This window comes from Nilaparvata lugens, chromosome 10 (assembly GCF_014356525.2).
Source record: "Nilaparvata lugens isolate BPH chromosome 10, ASM1435652v1, whole genome shotgun sequence".
In the NCBI taxonomy this organism is placed as follows: domain Eukaryota; kingdom Metazoa; phylum Arthropoda; class Insecta; order Hemiptera; family Delphacidae; genus Nilaparvata; species Nilaparvata lugens.
Window position 1 is genome coordinate 23,721,707 of NC_052513.1, and position 13,075 is coordinate 23,734,781.

General features: G+C 35.1%; 1 protein-coding gene across 7 annotated transcripts in view; it reads left to right on the forward strand.

Annotated features, from left to right (window-relative positions):
* The window catches only part of LOC111053238 (TRPL translocation defect protein 14), a 90,946-nt gene that overhangs the window by 73,320 nt on the left and 4,551 nt on the right, over window positions 1–13,075 (forward strand). For all 7 annotated transcript variants that reach the window (XM_039436997.1, XM_039436999.1, XM_039436996.1 and 4 more), the window contains 4 exons: window positions 3,749–3,877; window positions 4,886–5,022; window positions 7,717–7,857; window positions 11,449–11,641. In XM_039436997.1, the coding sequence (XP_039292931.1) occupies window positions 3,749–3,877; window positions 4,886–5,022; window positions 7,717–7,857; window positions 11,449–11,641 (600 nt within the window). The remainder of the gene's footprint in view (window positions 1–3,748; window positions 3,878–4,885; window positions 5,023–7,716; window positions 7,858–11,448; window positions 11,642–13,075) is intronic.

A 13,075-nucleotide genomic window follows, 5' to 3' on the forward strand; every position in this document is an offset into this window, starting at 1 on the left:
CAAATCAATTTCTAAGCTATTGTTCAAGAACCAACTTTTTTTGTGTGATTAACATGAATTTAACTGTTAATGGATTGCAACTTGAATTGAAGTTAATAGTATGTGTCAATTGTTTTTCAACTAATGGATTATTCTGTAATTTTAATTAGTTACCTAACAAAATAATAACTCTTACTGTGAAAAAATATAGTGAATTCTACTTCGAGTTTTATTATCTTTCTTGCCTTCTAAAACTATCGTTACCAATGAAGTTCCCTTGATGTTTTGCATTTCAGTGATATTATTATAATATTATAATTTGTTTGCATAATGGAAAAATAAAATTAGAAAGGAACTTTGTTTGTATTGTCAAAGTGCGTTCTCCATGTAGGCCGTCACGACATGATAATAATAATAATAATTAGTGTATTTATGCTGATTATATCTAATGATTTTAATGTTAATTTGTCAAATTTCCACTTCTTGGGTCTGATGAAATAGGTCAAGTGAAAAACAGGTATTTGTAAAGTAATACCAATATTAATAGTGTGCTATAGATTCCTATTAATATTTTTTTCAGAAAATAAGCAATAAAGATAGAAAAATACAATGGTATTTGATAAGGAATTGTACTGTTCAGTACAAGGAACAATACTATCAGAAGAGTTTAGAGGACATAGGAGAAATTATACTTGTTTTGAATACTCTTGGTACTATCACTATAAGTTTAGTCAGTGGAAACAGTTGTCTTAACCATGTGCCATAGGATCCTTGACTGCTGTTGCAAATAACTCTCACTTATATATAAAACGCCTTGCTGGTCTATTTTCACCAATATGGCTTCCCGAAATTGCATTAACCATTGAACCTGTAGGGCTTCTCAAGTGTTCATTGTTAAACTTTGTCCTTTCGAGTGTAAAGCTGCAGTAAAGCTGCTCTTATCGTCAAGTTGGACGAATTTCAAAGGCGACTTTATATATAATGAAATTTACTCTAAACTGTCATCATTTCTTATAAATTAGACCAACGCTCCCCATTCTAATACTGATAGTTGGAAGTGAGTCTCACGATATGAGTATTGCCTCTTTTCCTGTTTCTCTGAGACTGTTGAAGCTATGAAATATTAACTGTTCATGTGTAAATTACTTGGCAAAAATCCACTCTGCTTTGCTTTAACAGTTCCCAACTGTCATTTTTAATTAGCAATGCAAAATTCTTCAATTTTTACACTTGAAATTAAATTATGTTGGCATACATCTGCATTCCGGGGATCTGGGTGTGAACAGAATCATTTTCTCTCAATCTTATTTCTCTGAGGAATTGGAATGAAACGGAAAGAAAATAAAGGAGCACCTATTAAATGTGTATTATCTCCTCAGGGACATTAACATTATTGATTTCTATTGATTGCAATGATTAGTAGTATTGGCATTTATTTCAATCATGGACTATTTTCATGAGATAAATAATAATTTCAACACTCGGAACAGATTTTGTTCATTGATAATGGAATCAACGTATGAATCAATTCAACTGCGAAATCAACGTTAGTTGATAAGGTCAATTCGAATTATGATATTTACTAGTATAAACAGAGACAGAGAAACCAATCCAGAGAGCCTTGAACCAATCCGAAAAGTTTGAAATCTTCTATATCTTTGTATTTTAATTACTGATTGAGATTTGTTTATGCTTATCTGTATATCTATGCAATTATAGGAAATTTAAATCTTTGTAATCGAATAAAAATTATTACTTTTATACTAAAAATAGAGCAAATTAGTAATGTGAAATTGTATTACATCCACATTTTAAGAGGAAGCAGAATTTCATTGATACTGAAAATGTAATACTGTATACTGAATACACTGTAATACTGAATTTCCTTGATACTTGAATTTTATTGATTTCATTCATACATCTACTCCCCCACTACGAAAAAAGTTGGAAAATTCCTGAGGGAGAAAAAGTATTTTTCACTCGTGATGTACACAACATTTTTCCTCCATCTACATTTTTTTATAGAAACTGCAATTAAAATCATTTTAATAACTTACGTATTGGTGACAATGTTTCCTAACAACATAACCTAAAATCTAAAACCTAAAAACTGGCCGTCTGATTGGCACTGCCGATTGCGCTATCTACCGGCTAAAGTTGTAACTTTAAATTATATCAACTGGGTGTTTACCAAAAATGGCTTACTCCAGATCACGCGGTTCAGATTTGAATTGCAGATCAAAAATATTTGTTGGCTGGTATTTTGAATAGAATAAGATATTTTAAAAATTGTATAAATTTTTATCGTCTACTAATATTAAGAATATAATATTATACAAACATATATTTCATGAGTTGATCAAATTTCTGGTTGTGGTATTGAATTCAGTTGACTCAATGACAGACACCTCTTTATGCTTTCTCATCTGAGCTTAGACCTTCTAACCTATTATAATGCACGGTATATAGAAGAAGACGGTAGGTGTCACGCGCATGTTTGCGCTAAATTTCCGGTGTAGCTGACGTCATTTTTTATATCCAATCATCTGTTTTTAACAAATAAGTTTCATAGATTGTCAATAGGTGTTAAAAACCTCGGTTGGTGGCGATGACGCAATCTAGCTGGCTGGCCACTGCGCACACATCTCATGACCCCTACCGTTCCATCTAAATACCGTGTTATAATGTAAGTTTTTAAAATAGAGATGCTTCCCATGTTATTTAAATGGAGTCACTTTTACTCCCTAGGGAGTTTTTCTGTTTTTTACTACCGAGAGCGAAAAAGTGACACTTCAGTATTATGTTTCAGGGAGTAAAGTAAGTACTTTAGCCAGTAGGTGGAGGAAAAACTAATTTTAGCCTATTTCCGCATTAAAAAAAATGGAAAAATATTTGTTTGCCAGTTCAGTAGGCTACGTACTACAATGTTTCTTTGGCGATAGAACATATTGTTGTAAGTTGCGTTTTAGCTTGTATGCTAAGTCTATGAAGTTGTAAACTTCTTATAGTTTTCAACAACGCTTGAATAATTTCCTTTTTTATTCCTATGTATCTTTCTAGAAATAAATTTTCTTTTTTTTTTTTAATTAATGTTTGTATTTTTTTTCTTTTGATGTTTGTAATAACACATTCACACATGATGATGCACGTCAGACATTCAAATAAGTGCACATTCTAGTTTTTTTAGTTTTTTGGGCGTTTTCTGTTGTTCTTCTAGCTATGAGAATTTGCAATTTACTATTGCTTTTGAAACTTAGTGTTTACATTTACCGCCTTTATGTATATATTTCTTCTATTTATATTTCTTTGTTAATAGATTAATTGGGGTTTCATGTTTGTGTCCATATACAAATTGTATTATATTATACTGTTTACAGTTGCAATATTATTTACTCATTCAAATACAGACACATTCCAATTATTTAGGATTGTTCTACAGTTATTGAAAAAGTCAAATCTAAAACGCCCTCTTGTTCTATCTAGGCTACGACTGTACTACTATTCCTAGACAACAAACATTTTCATACTTGTGTCTAATATAGTATATCAAATTTCAATTTTCGCATCTACTACAGAATTTAGTTATTTACATTAGATTATTGATCAACTATTCAAGAAGGAAGAAAACTACAGTCAAGATAAAAAATAGAGGATGAAAAGTTTTAGAGGAAAAATAGATTTCTCTTGAGATATTTTGATTATATGTGCATCAATTGTTTTTTGGAATTATCTTTGCTTCTTTAACTAATACCAATCTTCTTGTTTACAGGCTATAAATTTCAAGAGAATCTATTAAAGACAATGCTGCAAATAGAAAATACATTTTTTGAATTAGGGGAAACATGCCAGCGAGACTGTTTGATTATCTGTGATCGTGGAGCTATGGATGCGTCTGCATGTGAGTTATCTGAAATATGCCACTTGTGCTGCTGACATTGTGCAAAACTTGCCTAATCCAAATAGCCAAATTGCTATTGTTGATATGACAATGGACAGTATGACAATATTTCTTTATCATCCTGATGCCTGTCAGCTAAGACAATCTAATCATATTTATGTGGCTTTAGTGAAAGCTATTATTGCTACACAGCCAATATTAGTGACTGGTACGGTACAACAAGCATTCATTTACTTACAATTGACACTAATTTATGTATTCATTTAATCAAATCAAGTTATTTGATGTTATTCATGTTGAACACATTACCACTGATTCATTACAAAGTTTCTGAATTCAGTTAGTAACCCAAATAAACAACCAATACAGAATACAAATCGATAGAAAAATAACTCATACATAATTTAACTAACATATTGATAAACTAATCAGGAAAAGTTGTAATTTTCAAGTTTCCTAATGAATATTGAATATTGTGGTTACCCTTCTGGATATGTATGCATTTGTCAACTGAATAATCTATTGAGTGTGAACATATCGTTCCCCTGTTAACCTGAACTATAACCTGAATTATTCAACATCATTATGAGGCATACAGCATTCTGCCTTATTTAATTCTTCAAAAATAATTTTGTTAATGCAATTATTTAATTAATTTTTATTCCTTTCTTATAAACTTTATAGCCTATCTCGGTATCTAACATTGTGATACAAACAATTGAAATTACAGTTACCTCTGATTAGTTAATTAACATGAAATCTCCAACTTTTCCTGATCTAAATTAGTCTTTCATTTGATTAATGTTTCAATAAAAAAATGTTATGCTCAATAATTTGAAAAAAGTTCGATAAGTCAATGAGTTAATCAATTTTGGATTCGATCACGAACTGCTATTATATTAATCCACTTTTAACAAGAATAACAACTTTTAGAAAAATAATTTTTTAATAATATTTTTTCGAATTATTTATGTTTTTACACATATTTATCAAACTTTTCATTTACAGTCATCTCCAAAGATAAATGGGAGAGAATGATGAACTCGAACGGATGGAACCCGGTTGAATTGCGGGACAATCGATACAATCAGATTATCCACATGGTCTCAGCAGCAAATGGTGCTGAAGACTTCTACAGTACTGAGGTTAGTGGCTATAAAAAACTAGCAAATTGTTCTAAATTCATTCTTTTTTTCAGGGAATCTTAACAAGAAGTTCGCAGATTCTTGTTATCTATTCAACTGCTTATCACAAATTGATCAAAAGCCGAAGATGGGTATAAAATTTATTTTTGAGGGAATAAGAAAATAAACTACAATCAAAAACTGAACATTGTGAGTTGATATCTTGTCAGCAATAAGATATCAATTAGAAAATAATCATCAATAGATCTAAAAATATTCTAAAAGTCAATTTTGAAACTTCCGGTATCAGTAAGTATATTGGTCTAAACCTATATTCAATTTTTCCTCCATGGATTGTGTCAGTATGTATGTAGGGTACATTGAATCGAAAACCACAGTCTCACATGAGAATACAGTATAGTGTAATATTTGGGATTATTATTATCATGGCTTTCATTGACAGAGAGATCCTTTTGGTCACAGATAGACAAGTCATTAAAAATGAAAGAAAAAGCATGCACTCAAGGCAAGAACATGCATCAAGTAAAATACCGCTCCAAAGCAGCACTCTCACAACTGAAAAACTCATTCAGCGCATAAAACGGGTGATCCTCAAGGAACAGCCTCAACCTTCTCCTCAGGCTTGCCAGTGGCAGAGTCCACGCTGTAATGGGTTGCTTGTTGATGATCTTTCCCACCATATAAGCCCAACTAACCTGCGTTCTCCCAAGCCTGCAATACGGGAGGTCGAGCCTATTCCTATTACGGGTATTATGCCCATGGACATCACCCCTTGTAGGCAGGACACCCACCTCCCCAACTGCCCCAATCACAGACCCGAAAATGAAGAGGCCAACCACAGTCAAAATACTCTGCTTAACAAAGAGTGGCCTTCAAGGGGCTAGGTATCCAGCACCACACACAATTCTCTCAGCCTTTTTTTGTAGCAGCAAGACAGCCCCCACCTCAGCAGCTCCACCCCAGAGTATGATGCCATATGACATCACACTGTGGAAGAACGCATGGTAGCTCATACGGAGATATGCCTTGGGAACACATCTTTTCAGGCTCCTCAGCAGAAACAGGACTCTGTTCAGTCTGCAGCAGACACTCTGTATATGCTCCCTCCAAGAAAGTCTCCTATCAAGATGGAAGCCCAAGAGCTTTACAGGAGGGAACTCATACTGCATCCCATTCCTAAGGCTGAAGACAATGGTCTCTGTCTTTTCACTGTTTAAGGCAAACCGGTTAGCAGCAAACCAGTTGGCAGCTGCCCCTCTGGATGCATTCATCAAGTCCTGGACCTCATGCATATTCTTGCCAACATCCATGATAGAGGTGTCATCGGCGTAGCATACAACCATCCTATGATCTAAAAGGGCAACATCATTTATCATAATCAGAAACAAAAGGTGTCCCAGTACAGATCCCTGGGGCACCACATAACTCAGGGCTCTAACCCGTGAGAGCCCACCACCTGCCTGAACAGCCTGCCTGCGTCCACCCAAGTATGAGCGCAGAAGCCGGAGAGGGCCACCAACATAGAGAATCAACTTAGATAGCAAGATTTCATGATCCAGGGTGTCAAAAGCCTTGCTGAGATCACAGAGCGTCAGCCCAGCAAGGCTCCCCCCTTCAAAACTATCACATATCCCTTTAATTATACATTCAACAGCGCCCACTGTCGACCGTCCAGCCCTGAACCCAAACTGAGTGTCAGCAAACAGACCATTCAGCTTACAGAACTCATACAATTGGCCAGCTATTATGATCTCAAATATTTTTGACTGAACTGGCAAAATTGGGACTGGCCTATAGTTGTTAGGATCCAGGCGAGAACCCTTCTTATAAATTTGTACAACCCTTGCCAACTTTAACTCATCTGGGAATACATTCTGAGCTAGACACTTATTTATACATTGAGTCAAAGGGATCAAAATAAACTTAATAATATGTTTTATATTATATTATGTTCTACTCCTGTTTGCAGCCAATACTTTTTAAACTGATAGTACTGTAGTTGTTGAGTTATCTATGTGAATACATATATTACAGGTTATCGATCGTTATTTTAATACAGTTATGGTTGTAGTAACTACAACACTTATATTTAAATTTATAAATATTGGCGAAATAAATATTCTATTCTATAACTGCCCATCATCATATTCACTAGTACAAAAAATCATATTCATGTTCCATCGCATGTAATTGCTAACATCAAATAAAACTTGATTTCATGCTCATTTTTCACATACTGAGTCTTCTTCACTTATTGAATCAAATGAGAATAATTTACCCACGATAAGAAACTGAAACCTTCAAAGTTGGCTCTGCTATTAAGAATTGTAATAAGGACTGAAACCCAACATAAAAATGTAGCTTACCACCTACTGAGAATTTAATTCATCAATTTCTCTTTGACTGTCTCCTATGTAAACCTCCAAATTCATAAATAATTACGTGTTATGAACACATAAGGCTCAATCCTCGTATCTGGTGATGATTTAATTCATCAACTCTATTTGCCTGTCTTCTATGTAAACCTCCTAATTCACAAAAAAATCATGTGTTATAAATTTTCAACTTTGCATTTCCTTATAGATAAATTAATTAATGCCATGTTTTGAGATTTGATTTTAAAATATTGACTATTATTTTTGTTCATCCTCAACTTGATAGATGTATTGTAAAGTGACGGATGTATGGTTGTAGGACCATGCCTGTCGGAGCGAAAACGTCGGACTAGCCAGGGAACTGGATTACAACGCAGCGGCTGCTTGGGTGGGACACCCCTACTTCGATGTCATTGATAACTCCACTGATTTCGAAGCCAAAATCTGTCGGATGATTGCTGTGAGTAAGCCTACCGTATTTGAACATAATTAGTGGAAAATATTTTGTTTGTGAATGTATTTTTTTGTTCTATGATTCTTCCTAAATATTTTCGCTCAATAGGAGTTTCCTACTATTAGCATGATTAAAAGTGGGGAAGGTATTATGCTTCAGATCACCAAACTGCAGATTTATCCACTGCTATTTGTTAGCCCAATCCAGAGTAGAAGTCAAGTGTTCCCGAGTATATCGCATTTTCAAATCAAGACATTCTTGTTTTGTGACTTCAAAAAATTCAAAATGCATTATCTGAGAAGTGAAGTACGATATACATAGTGGCCTAAACGTCTCCATCCATGTAACAAAGCGAAGTTCCATAAGCTGTTACATGAGACATGAGCTTTGGATAACTTAACTGCTTCGACTGGGATTCATAATGGAAGAAATAGTGTTTTGTATCACAATCCTACTTGATAATTCTTCATGTAATATTGATTTCACAACATAGCACAATCTTAATCAGTCAAGTTGATTATCGTTGTTATTATTGAAATAGTTATTTGTGCAACTAGTGCGCAAAGTGACTGTTTGTGCACCGAAAGAAACGTTTACGCACGAGCGATGAACATTATTCTTGTTTTGGATTTCTAGATTGGGATTTTATCATAAATGTAGGGTAGCCATTGAAATGATTCTTATCTAAATCTAACCACAGTCATTTTTACCAACTTAATTTTTGTTTTCGAGCACTAATCCTCCATATAACCCGCCAACTATTTTGTGTTGCCATGTTGCAAATCTGGAGTACGCAAAGTAATCACTTTGCGCCCGCACTAGTGCGGAAAAGTGATTCTTTGCGTTCTGTAATCAGTGCAGGAATGGTCACTTTTCAAGGTATCTGTAGGAAATAGTTATTCGTGCAACTAGTGCGCAAAGTGACAGTTTGCTGCACCGAAAGAAACGTGTTCGCCCGAGCCGTAGGCGAGTAACATTGACAAGTGGTTGATTATGGGTAAAATTCCCTGAAATCCATCAAATGTTTGTCTGTATAGTTTTGTTATTAATAACAACTTTAATTTATTTTATACTTGATTATAGAAAATTCTTCTTCTTCCTTGCCCTCTTCCCATTATTTGGGGTCGGCTCTCCTAACACGCAGTCGCCAGATCCTGCGATCTTGGGTCGTCTCATTTACCAGGTCCAATTTCTCCATATTCTTATGGACTAGAGAAATCGACGTGAGGCGGGGTCTGCCTCTGCCCCTTGGCTGCGGCTCCATCTCGAGCACTTTTCTCGTCATGTGGTTAGGCGGGCGGGCGTCTGTTAACATGACCTTACCAGCGCAGTCTCCCCGCAATTATTTTTTCAGAAATTGGTGTCACTTTGAGACTGCCCCGGACATGAATGTTTTTGATGTGGTCCAGCCTACTAACTCCCCCTGCCCATCTCAACATTCCCATTTCTGCCACATGGAGTTTATCTTCCTGCTGTTTTTTGAGCGGCCAGCACTCGGCTCCATACAGCATTGCTGGACGCACTGCAGCTTTATATACCTTTCCCTTAATGTGCACAGGCATTCTTTTGTCACAGAGTAGGTACACCAGTCAGCTCTCTCCATTTCATCCACCCAGTATTTATCCGACTCGAAACATCTGCATCTATGCTGCCATCATTGCTGATAATCGAGCCTAGATATTTGAAATTATGAACTACTGGTAGTGGAGTACCTTGAAGGTGTATGATTATAGAAAATTAATAATCGATAATTTATTGAAATTAAAAATTAAATTAATCCAATCAATTTGAAAATTTGAATAATTTTAGGTAAATCTTAATTTCTAAATAATTTTTCAACCAATCAATTTATGAATGAAAAAAATATTGGAAATAATGAATAATTAATAATATTCAAAATGTATAATTTAATGAGTTCTCATTTTTATTTATTTGAAAATCAGAAAAAATATAGATAGAACAAATTCGCATTCAAAATAGACGCCAACAATGTCAACACCTGATTGGGATGGCTGCATGATAATACGCAAAGTATTAAGAGTACGCAAAGTAATACTTTGCGCACTAGAGCGGAAAAGTGATTCTTTGCTTTCTGTAATCAGTGCAGGAATGGTCACTTTACTTACAAGGTAACTGTAAATAGTTATTTGTGCAACTAGTGTGCAAAGTGAGTTTGCTGCACCGAAAGAAACGTTTACGCCCGAGCCGTAGGCGAGGGTTGAATGGTTTCTTGAGTGCAGCAGAGGAATTTGCGCACGTATTTCACATTAAATTTTTCCTACAGTTACCATTGAATATAAAAAGTGGGTAATTATGGGTAAAATTCCCTGAAATCCATCAAATGTTTGTGTGTGTGATGCTGTTATTAATAAAAACCTTAATTTATTGTCAAATTGAATAATGTAGTAGTGTTTGAATGAAGGGGCGGCTGTCACTCATGTGGTGGCTGTCCTCATTGTCCTTAATATTAATATAACGTGCACCACAGTCACGGTTACCAACTTAATTTTGATTTTCCTGCACTGGTGCTCCATATAACCTACTAATTATTTTGCGTTGTCATGCTGCAAATCTGGAGTACGCAAAGTACTCACTTTGCGCACTAGTGCGGAAAAGTGATTCTTTGTGGCCTGCAATCAGTGCAGAAATGGTCACTTTTCAGGGAATCTGAAGGAAGAAATATTTTTTCCTACAGCTACCATGAAAAGTGGCCATTGCTGCACTGATTACAGAACGCAAAGAATCACTTTTCCGCTCTTGTGCGGGAAAAATTTTTCCTCCACTCCAGATTTGCAACATGGCAATGCAAAATAGTTATTGGGTTATATGGAGCACTAGTGCAGCAAAATCAAAATTAAGTTTGTAACTGTGACTGTGGTGCACGTTATAAGAATATTGATGCGGTGGATGACAGCCACAGCACAGTGCCACCCACACACAACACAGCCGCCCCGCCATTCAAACACACATACATTATTCTATTTTATTTATTAATAATAAAATTACACAGATATACATTTGATGGATTTCAGGGAATTTTACCCATAATTACCCACTTTTCATATTCAATGGTAACTGTAGGAAAAACTTAATGTGAAATACGTGCGCAAAGTTCCTCTGCTGCACTCAAGAAACCATTCAACCCTCGCCTACGGCTCGGGCGTAAACGTTTCTTTCGGTACAGCAAACTGTCACTTTGCGCACTAGTTGCACAAATAACTATTCTTTGTCTGTATGCTTTTATATGTTTCAAAGAACACTTCCAGATTGTTTGTCTAGCTGAATCTGCGCTTGATAAATGTTCGGCAATTCCCCCCCCCCCCCAGAATATTTTTGTGATAAAAAATATTTACTGTGTTTTCCAAATATGATATATTTTTCATTTATTCTAAGAGGGCTACTTGAAAGATTTCAATTATTCAGACTAAACTACTATTACCACCCTTTTTATTTAATCTGTGACACGACCGGTTTCGGGTATTCATCCCATTATCAAGTGTACTAATGAATTACTATTCTAAGGCATAAGTATACTATAAAGTAATGATGGTGTATTCTATACTATGTTTTATTTATGGACAATGTGTGATTTTGCAGAGTGTGTGCCAGAAGCTGGGCATCGACACGGGCGACCGGCTGCAGACCAACTCCCGCAAGCGCAAGTTTCTGGTGAAGTGTCTGCCCGACGATGCCCACTTCCCCCCCTTCCAGGACTTCGACGTCGTCCACAACTACCTGCAGGCCAACAACCCCAACATGCAGGCTAGGTTACGCAAGCGCGGCCAGAAAGGTAAACTCACCATATACTCCATCTAATCCTGCCCGTTATTGTTACTGTGGTCGTCAAATTTATAATTTGCCCGATATTGTTACACCCGATATTGTTATGTTTTAATAAAATGGTTTACTTGCGGTTATGGTCTTTTCAACTTCATTTTTTGTCCAATACTTCTGCACTGACTTGATAGAATGCCATATTTAGATACCAGCTAAACATTATATCGATCCAACTTCTCCTTGCTCTCTCTGCATTGATATGTTTTAATGAAATGGGTTAATTGATATAGTTCACTGACTAAGCATGAATGACAGCTAAACGTTGAAGCAGCACAACTTATATTATTTGCTCTCTATTGTTTTGTTTTAAAAAAATGGTTACTTGCGGTTATGGTCTTCAACTTCATTTTTTTCCGACATTCCGACATATATATATATATATATATAGCATTCTATCAAGTCAGTAAAGAAATGTCGGAAAAAAATGAAGTTGAAGACCATAACCGCAAGTAACCATTTTTTAAAACAAAACAATAGAGAGCAAATAATATAAGTTGTGCTTATATATATATATATATATAGATAGATGCCAGCTAAACATTATATCGATACAACTTATCCGTGCTCTCCTTGGATTGTGGCAGAGGACCTTAGAGTTGTGTGGCAGAGAGGACCCAGAGTCCTAACTCCGCCCTTAATAAAGGCAATTATCCAATTAAATTATTATTGGTATGTTCCAATAAAATGGGTAACTTGATATTGTTACACTGAGTAAACATGAATGACAGCTAAACGTTGCATGAATGAAGCAATACAACTTATATTATTTGCTCTCTATTGTTATGTTTTAATAAAATGATAGGTTACTATCATTATGGTCGTGGTTATCGTCCTCAACTTTATTATGTTTTGCTGATATTTTTATACTGATGATTACGTAAAGAATTAATGCCAATAAGAATTAAAGCCTGAAAACCTTTTTTGTCAGTAATGTTATTTTTTAATAAATTGGTATCCAATCTATTGAGGCTATATCGTCTATGACTTCATAATTTCTCCAATAGTTTTTGTAGCACTCTCATGATCACGTGAACAATGAATAGCATGGATATCACCTTACTTTGTTATCCTGTAAATTACCCTACAAAAATATAGAGTTCTAATAAAATGGGTTGCGTTCAAGTATTATGTTACTTCTATCATGATTACCTAGAGCAATAATTGCTTTAATTTTCTGATTGAATTCCAACTATCTATAATTAAGATGGAAATTACCATTAAGAATTTTATATTTTCTCTCTCCAATGTTCTGTGTAGTGTTATCGAATTAGTTATAATGATTATGGTATCTTTCTCCAGACCTCATGTGTCTCCATTACTGAGTACCGTATAGGAATGATTAGAATCAATATCAACTAAATAGTTTTATCCTGTTCATTTTCCACCT